Below are 15,605 nucleotides of genomic sequence, written 5' to 3'. Positions count from 1 at the left end.
GATCTCGTGTATGCCGATTTTTCTGAAAAAAATTTTTTTAGGGGGTTTTTGTTGTTAAAAATTGGAAAGGCATGGCGGTTATAAGTAAACGGAGGAAGTCTCGCGGATGTTCCACACTTCCTAATAATAAAAAAAAAAAAAATGTAGTTCATAATATATTTGAACATTTAATTAGATTTACTCCATTATACCTAGATCCCATTTTTCAAATATTCAATCCGATAACTTTTGAAATTTTTTTCAAATCAGTAAAAATAAAAAAAAAATCTTAATTTCAATCAAGTTAATTTATAATTTCAAAGAAGTATTAGTGCGTGAATTTTCTTAACTTTTTCTTAAATAATATATTATATTATATGAAATATTCGCCAGGAATACAATCAAAATAGCATTCAAATAAACATAATATACTAGAGGTGAGAAATATTCTTATGTTGAAAATAGAAAATAGATCTAAGCTACTCAGTGAAGCAAAAAGTAATTGAATTGGATAATTGATTGTAAGCAAGCACAAGGTGTAATTGAATAATATATATTATTATTATTATATATATTAAAATTTTTACAATTTTTATTGCATTCAAATACTATGTGCTTATATGGGCTGACATAATGCAACGCTATCGTTTCACTTTGTGAACGAGCATTAAGAAATTTACATTCCAATTTAAAAGGCGTTTTAAAATTTTGTGGCGTAGCGCAACTAATTTATGTTGAACTTAATAAATAAAGATCTTTGGCCGCTGCGTATATTAATCAAAGCATCAAATTGTTCGTTTTTAATGTTTTACACTTTTTCTAATCAAAAATTCAGAGCTGAAACAAAAGATTTAAATTGGATTCCGTAACGTATGTTGTCTGCTGCTCGTTCACAAAAAGAGCAGAGCATATTGGTGAAGCGAGAAAGTTTGGAGTTCGTGATTCGCCACGCCCCGTGGAGTCAAGGCCAATCAGAAAAATATATGCATAATATATATCATTAATATAGACGAGTATTAGGCAGTCGCTTCCCTTTTAGGTTTATTCTTTAGGCACATTGCATTAGGGGTAGTCCCGCTGCCGGGGCGCCAAACATTTTAGTTCCACTTTGGGCGCTCAGACAAGGCCGTGATGCGTGGATAAAAAAATAAAAAAAAATAAAATAGAAATACGAGTCTGTGGCCAAAACAATGATGATGACTAACGGGGATTCGTTTACATTCGGTTCCCATGAAAAGAAATATTTAATTTGATTGCCGTTTTTATGTCTTCATTAGCAAAATGCTACAAAAGTAATAAATTAGAGATTGCGGCTCTTCTAAAACGGTTTCTATGTGAGTTTATAAATACATATGAATGTATATGTATATACAGTTGCGGAAATCGGTTCGTTGCATAAAGATTAACAACTGATTAATGAATCCGTTTATTCATAATTCTGATCAGCCACAGCCACGGGCCAGCATACATACAAGCTTATGTAATTGAAACATTATTCTGCGGCTACACTCAATGCTAATTCGACAACATGGACATAGACATGCGCTTCCTTTGCTGCTTATTGAAGATGCCTCCTTTCAGGCAAGCACACCTGTGTGCATCCCTATGTGCGCATGTGTGTGTGCGTGTCTGCACATTTGCGGCACGCAGCTCGTCAATCAATTGACCAGACCAAGTTGCAACCGGTTTGTGCTCCACTTCCAATGCACAATTTGGTTTTTTTCTTGAATTTTTCCTTTACTCTACCCTAACAAAAAATGAGAGCTCGCATCGTCTGCTGTTGCCATTAATCATATATGTATATAGATATATATATATATATACCTTTTTCTCGAAGATTACCAAATTAAACATAATCTTCAGTCATCATATATCAATAAAGTCGATGTGCCGATAGCGCAGGACATCACAACGATACATCGATAGCATCGATAATACCGCGATGAGTTATGTTGAGATGATCGATATTCGAGTGAGCTTGCTATATGTATTTGCAGCAATTGAACATGGAGCTACTTGCAAGTTCTACTTTGTGTGGCACTCAAGGGTATCCTAGTTCGATGCATTCGAAGCCGACGTATGGGTGGAAATCTTGTCTTATTCGAGTCGGCCTCGGAGCTGCATCAGGTTTTTAGGTATCTAATCAGTCAAGGGTACCAAAACGCTCGGCTCTGGACATCGAGCAACTCCCTGTCCAGGGATCATTTCGTCTCACTGACAACAGGCACGAGATTGCCATACACTGAATGGGCCCCGGAACAGCCTGATAATGCGGGTGTCAACGAAAATTGCGTCCATTTATGGGTACGTAACGAATCTTTCAAAATGAACAACTGGGTATGCCATGAGAAAGCTAAGGTCATTTGCCAAAATCAAAATGCTGGGAAAATGATGCGTAATGTCTGCTTCCTGACAAGCTAATTAACTAAAATCTAAAGGCTTTTTCTAAAATGTAATCAGAAGACTTTTAGTTTTAAAGACATAGATCACAAGAATAAAGTATTAAGCAGTCGGCTCTGCTTGACAACAACCTTGTTGAGACAGTTTTTGTTTCTTTTGCTTTTAATATGATTATCTAAGCATGTGTTGATTTTTCGTGCTCGCGCTGCGGTGCTTTTCCAACTGTCAACGGCGCACAGCCGTCGAATGATTCGCAGATTCTGTTTGACATTTTATCCGGTTTTTCATTAATGAACATGAGTGAGGGAGAGGGAGGAGCGAGAGAGAGAAAGAGAGAGAGAGAGAGCGAGAGACTGAAGGAACACACGCACTGAGCGCGACAAACACGACGACACGGCTATGGTCATTTGATTTATAGCCCGAGTCTAGTCGAAGAGGCTGGGGAGGGACACGAACACTGAAAGAAATTCGGCAGTACGTTACGCTCAGTTTCAGTTGGTCATCAGAGCAGCCTAATGAAGATAATTTATTATGCGATGCCGTTTAATTAAAATCAGATAACCACAGATCGTTCGCTGGCCATCAACTCCTTCCAGCAGGCTGCATACACACGAACATACATGCATACATACATATGTATATCCGAACGATCCATCGAGCTGTGGCTGTAGCTCAGCTCCAACTGACAAAGGCTACTCCTCCTGCGCATCCGTTCAGCACTCCCAGACTCTGTAGCTCTGAGGAAATGCTCTGACGTTTGTTGCCTGAAGCTGATGCGGCTGTTGTTGTGGCCTTATAACAAGGGTATATCGGTTTGATGTGAAGGTCTGCAACAGGCAGGAGCAGATAGGTTTAGGCTCATAGAGAACATGCTTGATCAATAGGGAAACACTTAAAATTTTAATTATATATTCAATTGAAGCACAAACATAAATAATTCATTTTTGCCATTTGATCGATAAATATCGATAACGAACATTCTTTTATAGACATCCAATAGGACACTGGGACTATCACATACAAAAAGTAGTGTATCTCATCGTCGGCAATGCTAGGCTAGAGCACTCTTACTTCATGTTGTTCTTGTTGCTGTTGTTGTTGTGTGTTTGTTAATTTCCCAGGCGCAGGCCAACAAGATTTCGCGTTAAGTTCAACAACTTGAAGGCAACAAAGTTGTTGCCGGTCAAAAACGTCGCATCGCCGGTGGCAGCTGCGACTGCCCCACAGTTTCGTCGATTGCCATGGATGATTGCGATTGGTTCCTTATCAGGATCTTGCTTGGGCCAATCTCATTTGCTTTGTTGCCCTTCGGATGAAACTTTTTGTCTTATTTTCTTGTTGTGGTTGGTTTTAATGCTTCGCTTTATTATGGCTGCGGCCTCATTATCGGCCTATGCAAATGATTTTTAATTGTCTGTCCGGCTAGTTAAGCTGCTGGAAATCTCTATTTAAACGACTTAATGACGGACTTAAGCATCCGGACCACACATACATCGACTCGATGAGTCAGTGCGCTGATCATAAATATTTATTCATAAAAACGTGGCACAAAATTTGTAAGCGCCCATTTTTGGCACTTTTGCAAATTTGCATAGACAAAATGGTTGTGAGACTCTCATAGAGTTGAGCGGGGGCGCATCAAGAGGGGGCGATCAGGTGGACTAACGCTCGCACTCTGTTCATTTCACTTCACTTAGTGGGCGGGGCCTAGAGCCGTGTCTAGCGGGCATTTAAGAGAGCGGCAAGAGCTTTGGCTAAGAGCACCATTTGCTCTTCAACTGAAGCTGCGCTAGTTACAACGGCAAAGAGAAGAGTAGAGTAGTCTTCGCCCACTCTCTGGCACGCTCTCTCTTCTCGCTCTGGTGTAATTACACTCGCTTGCAGCACAGAGATCAATCACAGGTGCACAGTTCCGCGACACAGTTAGAGAGCCACTGGAAATGCAAAAGGCAAGTTTCCATGCGTGAGCCGCGGCTCGTCATAAATCAAGCCGAGAGCAGAGAGTGTGAAATTTTTACCGACCAACTTTATGTGTGTCGCGCACATTTTTAGCCATTTATGACTTAATTTCAATTATACGTATTTGGCCAAATTATTTGTTGACACTTTGGGGGCAATTAAAATGACACCACGTGCAACATAACGCGGCCAAAGATGCGAACGCTGTGTTAATTAAAAGCAGCCAAACTAATATATGGCCAAAACCAAAAGTGTTCGATTGAAGGATCGACTACAACAGGATAAAAAATAAATAAATAAAAAAGTTGTAAGTATTTGTAAATAAATGTATAAATATTATAGTAAATTTATTTTTAATATATATACATATGTATATATTTATTTTTTGTATATATTTTCTTAAAAGTCTTAATCTAAGTTATCTTTGCTAAGAATAAGAATGCATTGTCTTGGCTCCAACTGACGATAATTTGCGCATTGTCAACTTGCAACTGTTTAAGCCACCAGAGCTTCGCCCCTCAGTGCAGCTCGTGGCGCACCTTGCGCTTCGCAATTGAGTGCAAGGTGCAGCAGAGATCGACTCAACTTTCGGTGGACAACGCCCCGACAGCCCTCAGCTTAGCCGGCAAACGGTGGCATCGATTTTAGAAAGTCTGCTCAAAATTTCAGCGCTTAAAACGGTAAAGCCGAAGCCTTTTCCTTTTTGCCAGCAACAGGAGCGGAAAAGCATCGCTTTTATATGTATATATAAATATACATACATACATATATATAACTTATTGCAGACATTTGGCCTTTTATTAATTGTTTGACGGCGCCCGTGCCCATGAAGCTGCTGCTGCTGTTGCTGCTCTCCCAGAAGCCCTCTCCACGCTGGATTTGCCTTACTCTGTGGCAGTGTCTGGGCGTGATGAGAAATTTAATATTGGCAAACGGATAAAACCGCCAGATAATTATACATTTTGAGTGGCCCAAGCTGCAGTTGTGGTTGCAGTCTGGCTTACTGGCCACCAGTTTGCAGTGTTTTCTTTTTCCAGTTCATGATAGTATAAGATTTCATTTCATTAAAGTGCATCACGACGGACAGAGGACAGCAGACGGCCAGCTGCTGGCTGCTGGCTGGAATCAATGAGCGACCGCTAACATAGTTGAGACGCTGCAGTCGTTGCCCGTTCCGGGCTATACCGCCCCAATCCGCCCGCCATGCTACTAGCCCAGCCAGCTACCAGCCGGCCAGTCGGCCAGCCGAACAAAACCTTCCTTGCTTACTTTTCTTCTTATTGGCAGATTACGGCTGCGGGGTGGGTCGCTGGTACGTACCAACTTATAATCAAATCCGATAAAAAAATTTCATTATTGCAACGGCAGCAACAACAACAGCGGCAGCAGCGCCCATAACTGTTTTGCAGGCAATCTTTGTAGTAGTCGTTGTTGTTGTTGTTATGATTGTTGCTGGCTGCACTTAATTTTCGCATGCGCACTGAGAGCTCATGATCGCGATTTGTTCGTTCCGTTCGTTTCGTTCCCTGCCGTTCCGCAGCGTACGCCATTTTGATTTTTGGTTCTCAGCCGCTACAAGTCTGGGGTCAGCAGCAAGGAATAGAAAGAAGCTTTGATTTCAAATAACATTATCTAGTTGTTGTTGCTGCTGCCGTTGCTCTAGCAACATAAATTGGGACGTGATTATGAAATAATTGCAGATCTGTTTTCGTTGCTTGTACTTGGATCTTGCGCAATGTACGGCCAAAGTTAATGCCAATCAGTCGCCAGTTGATTTAAGATCAGCTCATGACGAGAACGTGTTGAGGCAACAGCGCGATCACAACACCTTGGGGAGTTTGACACGGACAGGAGCAATGACAGGGCGACAGTTGATGCCTGACAGCCATATCAACAGCGATCGCAAAGGGAGCACACAAAAGCCAATTCAGAAGCATTACAATGTGTGTGTATACATCTTATATATTTGAGCCGGAAGTAAAATAAATCAGAAATATAACTATTTGTGTATGTATGTATGCTCTGAATGGCTAATTGAAAAGCAAGTCATTCGAATCCGTATAAATTGTCTGAAATTGTTTAACACTAACAGAGCAGCTAGAAAATACCTTTCACATTGGTAATGAGAAATGCGCTAAAAATGGTATTTTGGTATTTTGTACAAATCGAATTCAAATTCGAATTACGAGGCATAATCAAACCACGTTCTATATGTAAGCAACAACTCATTAAAAGGATCCTTGAACAACATGAAAATTAACAAGTGCGACTCCCACAAACAACTCAGGAGTGTGTCACGCGAATTATGCAGAGGTTCACCCGTAAATACGTTCACGTCCACAGCTACTTGAAAGACGGTTGGAGCTCGGCTACTGCTCGTTTTCTATATACACATATGCAAATTAAATATAATTTCAACACTCGCATTGCTGTTGATTCTTTTGCTGCCGTACGTACATATGTCCATAATTTACATGAGGTTAACACGCAAGCAAACAGGCGGCAACAGATTCCTCAGGACTGGCCTTGATTATCTACTGTAAAATCGAATGCACGCACACACCGGCATACAGTGAGGCTACAGTAACAGCAACAACAATAGCTGCAACAGGAGCAGCGAACAGCGCATCAAGTTTGTAAAGTTTAAAAAGAAATTCTATTGCAGCGTTGAATGTTGAAATATTGCCAAATCATGGCTTTGAAGTAAATAAATTTCCACGCCACCGCTCGCCGTGACCGCTGAACTTCTGACGTCGGCACTGCAGTGGCAGGGGAAGAGGTAGGGGCTGGGGCAGAGGCAAAGGAGTAGCAGCAGCAGCAGCTAAAATGCCTGGCCGTGTATAAATAAGTAACCTGAGCCGCGCAACACGCTGCCTGACAGCCCAAAAACGGCACACGGCTTGGCTTGGCTTCGGTGGGATCGGATTGGATCGGCTGGGCAGTGACTGGGTTGCCAACTTGTTCAGATGCCGCTGCTGCAGAAGCTGCCTGCCCCTTTTGCAGATTGCAGCAGCTCGCGTGTGCGCCTGGCGGCTTTTTGATTTATTTGCGATTTATGCACTTGGCTGCTGCTGTCAGCTGGCTCGGCCATCGGCTCTCGCGAATGCTCTTCATACCCTGAGCACATTGAAGATGAATAAAGAGGGCATAATGTTTCTGTCAAAAAGCTTGTAACATACAAAAAGAGGCGTGGCGTCATACCAGTATGCCTGTATATAAAAACGAACTAGGGAGAGAAGTTTTGAATTAGTTTTGAATCATCGATATATTTTTAGGCTTCCATAAAACCACTTTATGATCATTCAAATTTAGAGATAACATTTTGAGCTTCACAATACCCAATGTCTTAAATCCGGGAAAATGGAAAAGCTCGTGAAATCAATGTATCATTCATGCAGTAAAAATTTCAATCAGTTTAGGGTAGCGTTAGGAAGTGTGAAGTGTATTGGCTAGCCGGATACGCCCGACCTTAGTGTTCTTACTTGTGCATCTTGGCTTCCAGCTGCAGACACATTTTTGCGCATCCACTTGACCGATTTCCACTAGTCAAAGGACTGCATATCGCTGCTTTATACGCAAACGTAACGATAAACAAAATATCCACACATTTATTTTTCTATACATGTATGTATAAGTAAACACAGGGTAGACTCGAAAGGCATTGCAATTTGGGTACTCTACGCACATTAACTGATTCAGATGTGGATTGGAAAGCATGTGAAGTTCTCCGTATGTATATTTATCGTCTAAGGCTCAGCGCAGAGTATTATCGTTATGGAGATGTTATCAACGCAGATAACACAAATGCGTGATTACAGCGGATGATAAAAGATCTAGGCATTTGCGGGAGCTTTGTTTGCAAAGAACCACAGAAGACCCATTAGGCAGCTGGGTGGGCTGTTATTGATGGCGCCCTGCTGCACCATTTTCTTTGCCTCATCCAGTGACAGTTCCACCACCTCAATCAATTCATCTTCCACGCCGCCCCCGCTATTAACTTTATCCGCATCGGTTACTTCGCAATAGTACATCGCTTGCTTGGCACCCGAAGAGCCAACACCAGATCTGTAAGGGCGAAAGGAGTGGGGAATGATTTTTGTTGATTGCGAAGCATTACGGCATACCTGTAGTTCATTACTTCCTCAATGCGGTCCACGGACACTTCATACCCACATTCTTCAAGCACCTCCTCACGAGCGATTTCTTTCCAGCTTTTGGACTTATCCACAATACCAGCGCACAATTCCAAGGTCACGCCGATCGATGGCGGAAAGGCCTCCAAATCGACATTATCGAAGCTTCCCTCCTTACTAGCTATCACACCATGATAAACAGCCGGTCTAAATTGACGCACTAGAACAAGTTTTTGACGTGTCGTGTTGAACAATATAATCGCAACGCTGTCGTGTACTTTCAGTAGATCCCAATTTTTTTCGACGCCATTTTGCACGTAATACATGCGAAATGGTTTTACATAGGGCGAGTCAGCAGGCAGTGGACCCAACCAGATCTTCGAAATGTTTTCCATTTTAGAACAAATCAAACTGTGGACTACAGCTGATTCCGGTGAAAAAACAACCGACTGATGTGTTATGAAAACTTACACAAAGCTTTTTTGATATTTAATACTAAACAGTCATATGGTCACACTCAAATTTGAATTTGAACTTCAGTTAAATCTTGTTGGCGAAGAACCAAAGTGTGCCTGCTATTGTGGCCGGACCGCTATTTATTTTTGTACCCTTTTTTACAAAATTTTTGGCTTCATCAATTGATAGCTCCATAACCTGAATGACCTCAGTATCAATTCCGCCGCCATCAGATACTTTTTCCTCATCACAAACTTCACAGTAGTACACATTATGGGCACTGCTGGAAGTCCCAACGCCGGATCGGTATTCAAAGACATGCTCCAATTTTTCAATGGGGACATCATAGCCACATTCTTCGAAAACCTCCTCTCTAGCTATTTCCGCCAAGCTTTTATCTTTATCCACCATACCTGCACAGGACTCCAGCGTCATGCCCAATTCGTACGGATATTGGATTAAATCAATGTCCTCCTTGGGTAACTCACGAAAGTTGTTTATTATTAAGCCATAATATACAGCTGGCCGGAATTGACGGACAAAAATAAGCTTCTGTCTTGAAATATTGTACAAGACTATAGACACACTATCGTGTACTTTAAATATATCGCACATCTTTGTTTTTCCATTTTCAATGTATTGCACCTGAACCGGTACTAGCCATTTAGAAACCTCGGGCAACGGAGAGAAACAAATTTTCGTTACATTACTTAGTTGCTGCCCATGGGGAAGTTTTGCATTCGAGCTATAACGCAAACCAAGAGCAGCAAGCGACTTCAGCATTCCCGATAAATAAACGTATACCTATCGATTAAAATCTTCCAGCTGTTCGTGCCGAAAAATTTTTTGTGGTGGCAGGTAAAAAGTGTTGTGTAGGAGAATAAAATATTCTGACATTCTATTGGGGCGAGAAGACGTTCGTCGGTGTGTATAAATTTGTTTTAGTTTTATTAGGTAATGCCAAAATTTTCAAAACAACCTTATTAATAAAAAGCATACAAACAGTTAGAAAACGGTCAACGAAATAAGCCATAATGCTGCGTTCTAGACTCTCCAAAGTGGCCTGTGCCGCCCAGCGTGCATTCTCCACGAGTCCCAAAGCTTTGGCCGCCAAGCAAATGACCGTACGCGATGGACTAAACAGCGCCCTAGACGATGAATTAGCCCGGGATGATCGTGTCTTTTTGCTCGGTGAGGAGGTGGCACAATACGATGGCGCCTACAAGGTGAGTAAAAGATTTGACTTTGACACTTGTAAGATGATTACGTAAACAGGCCAAGTGACAGCTAGCAATGACAGCTGTTTGGGTTAGGGGGTAGCGCGGGGTCCGCCATACAACAGTTGCAACAGATTTGCCTACGGCGTGGATTACAGATAACAATTTCAGCGCTCATTTTTTCCTCATTGTGCTGCGTGATTGGTGAAGGTCACGCTTAGATTATGATGGCCGATAAAGCACGCATCGATAATGAGCACAATCGATAAATCCTGTTTACAAGGCGTAATTTAAATTTAGGTATACATTTGGTATACATTTTGGCGATGCAACGAAAAGATATAGATATATAAAGAGATTATAATATGAAAAAAAAAAAACTAATCTACCAATCTTGAATCTACTGATTTACAATGAAACTAACAATTTAGTAATTCTGTACAGGTTTCACGTGGTCTATGGAAGAAATATGGAGACAAACGGATCATAGATACGCCAATCACGGAAATGGGCTTCGCTGGAATTGCAGTCGGTGCAGCAATGGCTGGTCTGCGTCCTATTTGCGAGTTCATGACCTTTAACTTCTCGATGCAGGCGATCGATCATGTGAGTTGCACGCACCTGTTGCATCTGATACCCCAACCGCCCACACACGAATCACAAGCAGTAGCTTAACTGCTCATATTATCTCATGTATTTAACAAACTCAATTGAACTCCAACAATAAGTGCTGTTTGCCCGGCCAGCTGAATATCAATTCAAGTTTGTCACACGATCTGTAAATTATAAATCGCCTCCACTTTAACGTAATGGGATAATATGGGTCTCAAAATCAAGTTGAGCTGCTGCTGTAGTACAATCTAACTGTCATTCGGGCATTTAGCCAAAACGATTGATTGACTAATTCCACCCATATTATCCAATTATGTGCAGGCCAATTCGATTAAGCCCGTCAGCGACCTGAGCTTGCGCCCAGTGGTCAAACCACAGATCATTGGTGATTTTCCACTGCACAAGAAGATCATTGAGAGTCCGCGCTCCAGCCTCTTAACGGAAATCAATGATATTTTGAATAGAAATCGAGTTGGTCAAACAATCGCACCACCGGTGGACAGGAGCAAACCCGACAAAATGGAAGCAGCGCGTCTGATTGTGATTCGGCGGCGCAAGATGAAGAAGCATAAGCTAAAGAAGCTGCGCCGCAAGATGAAATTCGAGTGGGCCAAGGTGCGACAGCGTCGGGAAATGCGCAAAGAGAAGGCGTTCCAAGCCCAGCTAATGTCACAGATTAAAGAGGCAGAGAGTTTCAATGCGGAACAGTATGTAACAGAGGTACTGCGGCAGGCCAACGAGGTGCCGCTGCCACGTTACTGGAAAGGACGTCGCCTGCCAGCATTTATCATTAAGCAGAAACTAGGCATTAAGTAAACAGTTAAGAGCGAATAAATAAAATGCGAGTGTACAAACTTGAATTGATATGAACTGATCGTGAATGATAAATCCGTATCCCTCACTGTCTCGCTCTCACTTAATTTTATATGAGATGAACATTTAATATCCTTGCTTTTGGCTTTAGGTCATCAATTCAGCCGCCAAGACATTTTACATGTCCGCAGGAGCCGTCAACGTACCAATTGTGTTCCGTGGGCCCAATGGAGCATCAGCTGGTGTTGCAGCGCAGCACTCTCAATGCTTTGCCGCCTGGTATGCCCACTGCCCGGGATTGAAGGTCGTGTCACCCTACGACACGGAAGATGCACGCGGATTGCTCAAGTCTGCCATACGTGATCCCGATCCAGTGGTTGTCCTGGAGAACGAGCTGATGTATGGTGTTGCATTTCCGGTTGACGAAACAGTAACTGATGTCGATTTCTTGGTGCCCCTTGGAAAAGCAAAGATCATGCGGCCAGGCAAAGACATTACAATTGTGGCGCATTCCAAGGCTGTGGAAACAGCGCTACTCTCTGCCGCTGAACTAGCTAAAAAAGGCAAGCGATGAGACATAGCTTTACTGCATATGAAAATATACTAATTATCTTGTTTTATAGGCATCGAAGCTGAAGTAATCAACCTGCGTTCTATACGCCCTCTAGACATGCAAACCATTTTCACTTCAGTCCGTAAAACGCATCATTTGATAACCGTGGAAAACGGCTGGCCACAACACGGTGAGTATCCATCGATATCCAGCTATTCTAATTATATATATAATTATCTCTGTCCGTTGCTTGGCAGGTGTGGGTGCTGAGATCTGTGCTCGTTTTATGGAGGACCCGGCTTTCTTTGAACTAGACGCCCCTGTTTGGAGATGCTGCGGCGTTGATGTTCCCATGCCATACGCCAAAACTCTGGAGCTTAATGCACTGCCTCGCGAGCCCGATGTGACTGCAGCCGCCCTCAAGGTGCTAGGCAAGAAATAAACAAACATATAACAAGCACACAGGCTCACTAAATTATTTGTCCTTAACGAAAAAAACGATGGGCTTAAGTTGTCCAAATTTATTAATGCTCGGCAAATCGAACAGTGAAATTATAAATGTTTATTAATGGGAGCGGATCGATAGTTTTGTTTCCCTGTCTAACATATTAGTCTAATTATACTATTTGGCAATTGAAATCTCTGCAAAAAATAAAAAACAAAACTACGATTGAAATGATGTTGAATTTGTTGATAATAATTTAATTGGCGCTTCAAAGTATGAGTACCCAGCCCTGGCTGCTGCGAGCTGCTTACCAACACTGACTGCAGCCATACAATGTTACACAGCACTTCTGTTTTGACAGGAGGAAAAAGTATCAATAACAAAAACAATTATCAATGAAAAATCGACTACGCATATTAAGTGAAATGATTTGTCTGTAATGGCAAATAGCTCCAGCTCCGATGAAAGCTCCAAAGCACCTGAGAACTTTCAATTATCAAGCGCATCCACAAATGATGACGAAGACGAGAACGACGTCGATGTCTGCGATGGCGTTGCCTACACAAAGAAGCATCCGAAAGGCGATGTGCGCGTAAAGCCAACAGCTGGTGTCGCCTCCACAGGTCTGCGATGTCCGCTCTGCTGCAGGCAACAGCGACGACTGCATTGCAGAACTTGTGTTAAAAATGGAAACATTACTCACAGCTCTGCCTTGGAATCTGAAAGGTTGTTACTCATTTGCACACAAAAACCACATTGCATACACACACATACACATAAGCATTGTATTAAACTAAATGTTTTTATTTTTAATTTTTGCAGCTTAACGGAGAAACAGCAGAAGTACATTAACCTGCAGGCGGGCCTGAAGACATACAGCAATAGGTACGAGCACCTTATACAACAGCACAAGTGCAATGAAAATCGAATGATTGCGATACGTGCGAAGCGGGAGCAGCTGCAGTTGCTGCAACAGCTGATCGGCAGCACGACACATCGCTTGCAGACGTTAAGCGAGCAGAGGGATGAACTGCGTCAGGCAAATGCTGAGAAACGCAAGAACCTGCCCAAGTATCCCACCAAAGTCAAGATGCTGGAGGATTATGTGATCGATCGTTCGATGCGCATCGATAAACTACGCCAGCAGCACATGAATCTATTGGATAGCATCAAGCAAACGGCTCGCCGTGACATTCAACAGCTTGTCACCTATATATTCCCCATCTCGGAGGTGGTGTTGAAGGACGAGCAGCAGCGCAAGGCGTGCGCCGAGCGCAGCGAAGATGCCGAAACAATCGCAGCGCTAGCCGATGCCAAGAATACATCATACATACGTGGTAAATGGGTGTTCCATGGCAGTGGCATCAGCGAGGTGCAGTACCGCATAGTGGGACCTTCGCTACCCGCCAACGGCGACTACTCTGCCTACCTGGACTACCTGGCCGACAACAAGGAGGATGTGCCCAAGACCACGGCCAATGAGATAACGCCCAGTCGCGTTGAGGCCTACCGAATCATGGGCGCACTCACCTACACGGTGCAGCTGACGCAGCTGCTCAGCTTCTATCTGAACGTGAGGCTGCCACACAAGGTCGCCTACAGCGACTTCTGTCGCAAGATGCGCAACGAGGAGCAGTTTCTGCGAAAGGTGTGTCGCGTCAACAACAATATCATGTATCTGGCCTACTCTCAGCAGGTGAAGCTGCGCGCGCTTAATGAACAGCACACGCTCGAAAATATTTTGGCCATTTTGGATCTGGAGCGCAGCGATTTGGGTCGCTACGGTCATCTTGATGTGGCCAATGCGCCGCTAATGAAATCTGTGGACTCGCTCCTCATTGGCATTGAGACGGCAACGGAATCTGAATCTGAAGGTTTGAATTTGCTTAAATATGAATTTGATTAATAGACAATATTAATCGATGATCTTCTTTTAGACGAGAGCTCGTTACGCCTGGATTGGGAGGCGGTGCCCAGCGTCAGCGTGGCTCAGCCAGAACTGACAGAGTCCAATCTGATACCTGCGGTGGCACAGCAATCCACCATAGCCATGGCAGCTAATCGCCTCACCTCGATGCTACGCTGGATCAAGTGAACCAATTACCTGTCCTCGAGTGTGTCTGTTATATTTTACAAATTAGGTTAAAGGGGTCGAGCAAGTGGATGGGCGGGGTGTTGCTGTTATTTGATGGCTTGTTTAAGACGATAATCAACCATGGGGGAGCTATGTAAATACCCATTGGGATGGATATGTTAACCGTAATGTATATAAGTTATGGTCAGTTTGCTTGGGTGTCATTGATCGCATCATTTTGATATGTATAGAGGACGAACCTTGTGAGTGTGCACTAATTTTGAATAGAATATGCGCTCTTTGTTTTACTTTTTTATTACATAACTTATTTTTCTTTTATTTAATAAAAATTGATTCACTATAAATAACTAGATACAACTCGATTGATTCTTAACCTCTTTCAAAGTACATACTTTAAGTTGGTGGACTTGATATTCTTCAGAGAATGATAAACGAAAAATACGAAACAAATACGAAATCATCACATCGCCAGCGCGGACACACACACACGAACACACCGAAGACGGCGTACCCTTTTTTCGTACATGCATCACTCGATTCTTGAGCATTTCCTGCATCTTCTTGTGATTGATGATTATTGGCAGTGATGCAGACCCACAATATCAATTTAAAATGACTAATTCTTATGAAACCTACAAACTAAGCGTCTTAATTCTCTCCCCTCGAGGAGGTATACATATATCCCTATATATGTATAGATCTGTAAATGTTGAACTCAGAATAGTTTAGGGAGCATGTGTGTGCTATGCATATATCTAAATGAATTTTGTGGGCAGTTGCGCCGCTTGCGCCGTGCTTGCTGTCATGTCGCTAATACCATCGACAGCGGCTGAAGGCGGCGGGGAAGGCTTCAGAAATACTTGTGGCAGTGTTTGTGGTGTTGTTGCTGTTGTTGTTGCTGTTATTGTTGTTGAAATTGGTTGAGTTGAGGCACTGGACATCT

General features: G+C 42.7%; 4 protein-coding genes across 5 annotated transcripts; 2 read left to right on the top strand and 2 right to left on the bottom strand.

The window, feature by feature from the left end:
* Nucleotides 1-7,920: 7,920 nt before the first annotated feature.
* Nucleotides 7,921-8,947, bottom strand: LOC108621806 (uridine diphosphate glucose pyrophosphatase NUDT14-like). The gene is made up of 2 exons (XM_018019335.2): nucleotides 8,463-8,947; nucleotides 7,921-8,403 (listed from the first exon to the last, which is right to left on the bottom strand). Exons 1-2 carry the CDS (start codon nucleotides 8,864-8,866, stop codon nucleotides 8,172-8,174), a joined length of 636 nt encoding a protein of 211 aa, XP_017874824.1. The 5' UTR covers nucleotides 8,867-8,947; the 3' UTR covers nucleotides 7,921-8,171.
* On the bottom strand, nucleotides 8,929-9,710 carry LOC149270285 (uridine diphosphate glucose pyrophosphatase NUDT14-like). Its single transcript, XM_089465301.1, has one exon. The coding sequence runs from the start codon at nucleotides 9,708-9,710 to the stop codon at nucleotides 9,012-9,014; it is 699 nt and encodes a 232-aa protein (XP_089321427.1). The 3' UTR covers nucleotides 8,929-9,011.
* A 251-nt stretch (nucleotides 9,711-9,961) lies between these two features.
* On the top strand, nucleotides 9,962-12,798 carry Pdhb (Pyruvate dehydrogenase E1 beta subunit). 2 transcript variants are annotated; one of them, XM_018019331.2, is made up of 5 exons: nucleotides 9,962-10,153; nucleotides 10,589-10,750; nucleotides 11,721-12,132; nucleotides 12,193-12,312; nucleotides 12,380-12,798. In XM_018019331.2, the coding sequence occupies exons 1-5, from the start codon at nucleotides 9,962-9,964 to the stop codon at nucleotides 12,562-12,564; spliced, it is 1,071 nt and encodes a 356-aa protein (XP_017874820.1). In that variant the 3' UTR covers nucleotides 12,565-12,798. The 2 variants fall into 2 exon arrangements, with proteins under 2 accessions (XP_017874820.1, XP_017874822.1); XM_018019333.2 differs by lacking the exons at nucleotides 11,721-12,132; nucleotides 12,193-12,312; nucleotides 12,380-12,798 and adding an exon at nucleotides 11,078-11,626.
* Nucleotides 12,799-12,863: 65 nt separating this feature from the next.
* Atg14 (autophagy related protein 14) lies at nucleotides 12,864-15,009 on the top strand. Its single transcript, XM_018019329.2, has 3 exons — nucleotides 12,864-13,293; nucleotides 13,390-14,441; nucleotides 14,505-15,009. Exons 1-3 carry the CDS (start codon nucleotides 13,007-13,009, stop codon nucleotides 14,660-14,662), a joined length of 1,497 nt encoding a protein of 498 aa, XP_017874818.1. The 5' UTR covers nucleotides 12,864-13,006; the 3' UTR covers nucleotides 14,663-15,009.
* The last annotated feature ends 596 nt before the right edge of the window (nucleotides 15,010-15,605 follow it).

The sequence above is a fragment of the Drosophila arizonae genome, chromosome 2 (genome assembly GCF_054131065.1).
Source record: "Drosophila arizonae isolate 15081-1271.41 chromosome 2, UAZ_ARI_1.0, whole genome shotgun sequence".
NCBI classification, from domain to species: Eukaryota; Metazoa; Arthropoda; class Insecta; order Diptera; family Drosophilidae; genus Drosophila; species Drosophila arizonae.
The sequence above is the reverse complement of the archived record's forward strand: the minus strand, read 5'-3'. Positions and strand labels throughout refer to the sequence as shown.

Coding starts and splice junctions, on each gene's coding strand:
- Pdhb (XM_018019331.2), top strand. CDS start 9,962: ATGCTGCGTTCTAGACTCTCCAAAGTGGCCTGTGCCGCCCAGCGTGCA. Junction 10,154..10,588: donor AATACGATGGCGCCTACAAG/GTGAGTAAAAGA, acceptor AATTCTGTACAG/GTTTCACGTGGTCTATGGAA. Junction 10,751..11,720: donor CGATGCAGGCGATCGATCAT/GTGAGTTGCACG, acceptor TTTTGGCTTTAG/GTCATCAATTCAGCCGCCAA.
- LOC108621806 (XM_018019335.2), bottom strand. CDS start 8,866: ATGGAAAACATTTCGAAGATCTGGTTGGGTCCACTGCCTGCTGACTCG. Junction 8,404..8,462: donor GAGGAAGTAATGAACTACAG/GTATGCCGTAAT, acceptor TCGCCCTTACAG/ATCTGGTGTTGGCTCTTCGG.
- LOC149270285 (XM_089465301.1), bottom strand. CDS start 9,710: ATGCTGAAGTCGCTTGCTGCTCTTGGTTTGCGTTATAGCTCGAATGCA.
- Atg14 (XM_018019329.2), top strand. CDS start 13,007: ATGGCAAATAGCTCCAGCTCCGATGAAAGCTCCAAAGCACCTGAGAAC. Junction 13,294..13,389: donor TCTGCCTTGGAATCTGAAAG/GTTGTTACTCAT, acceptor TAATTTTTGCAG/CTTAACGGAGAAACAGCAGA. Junction 14,442..14,504: donor AACGGAATCTGAATCTGAAG/GTTTGAATTTGC, acceptor ATCTTCTTTTAG/ACGAGAGCTCGTTACGCCTG.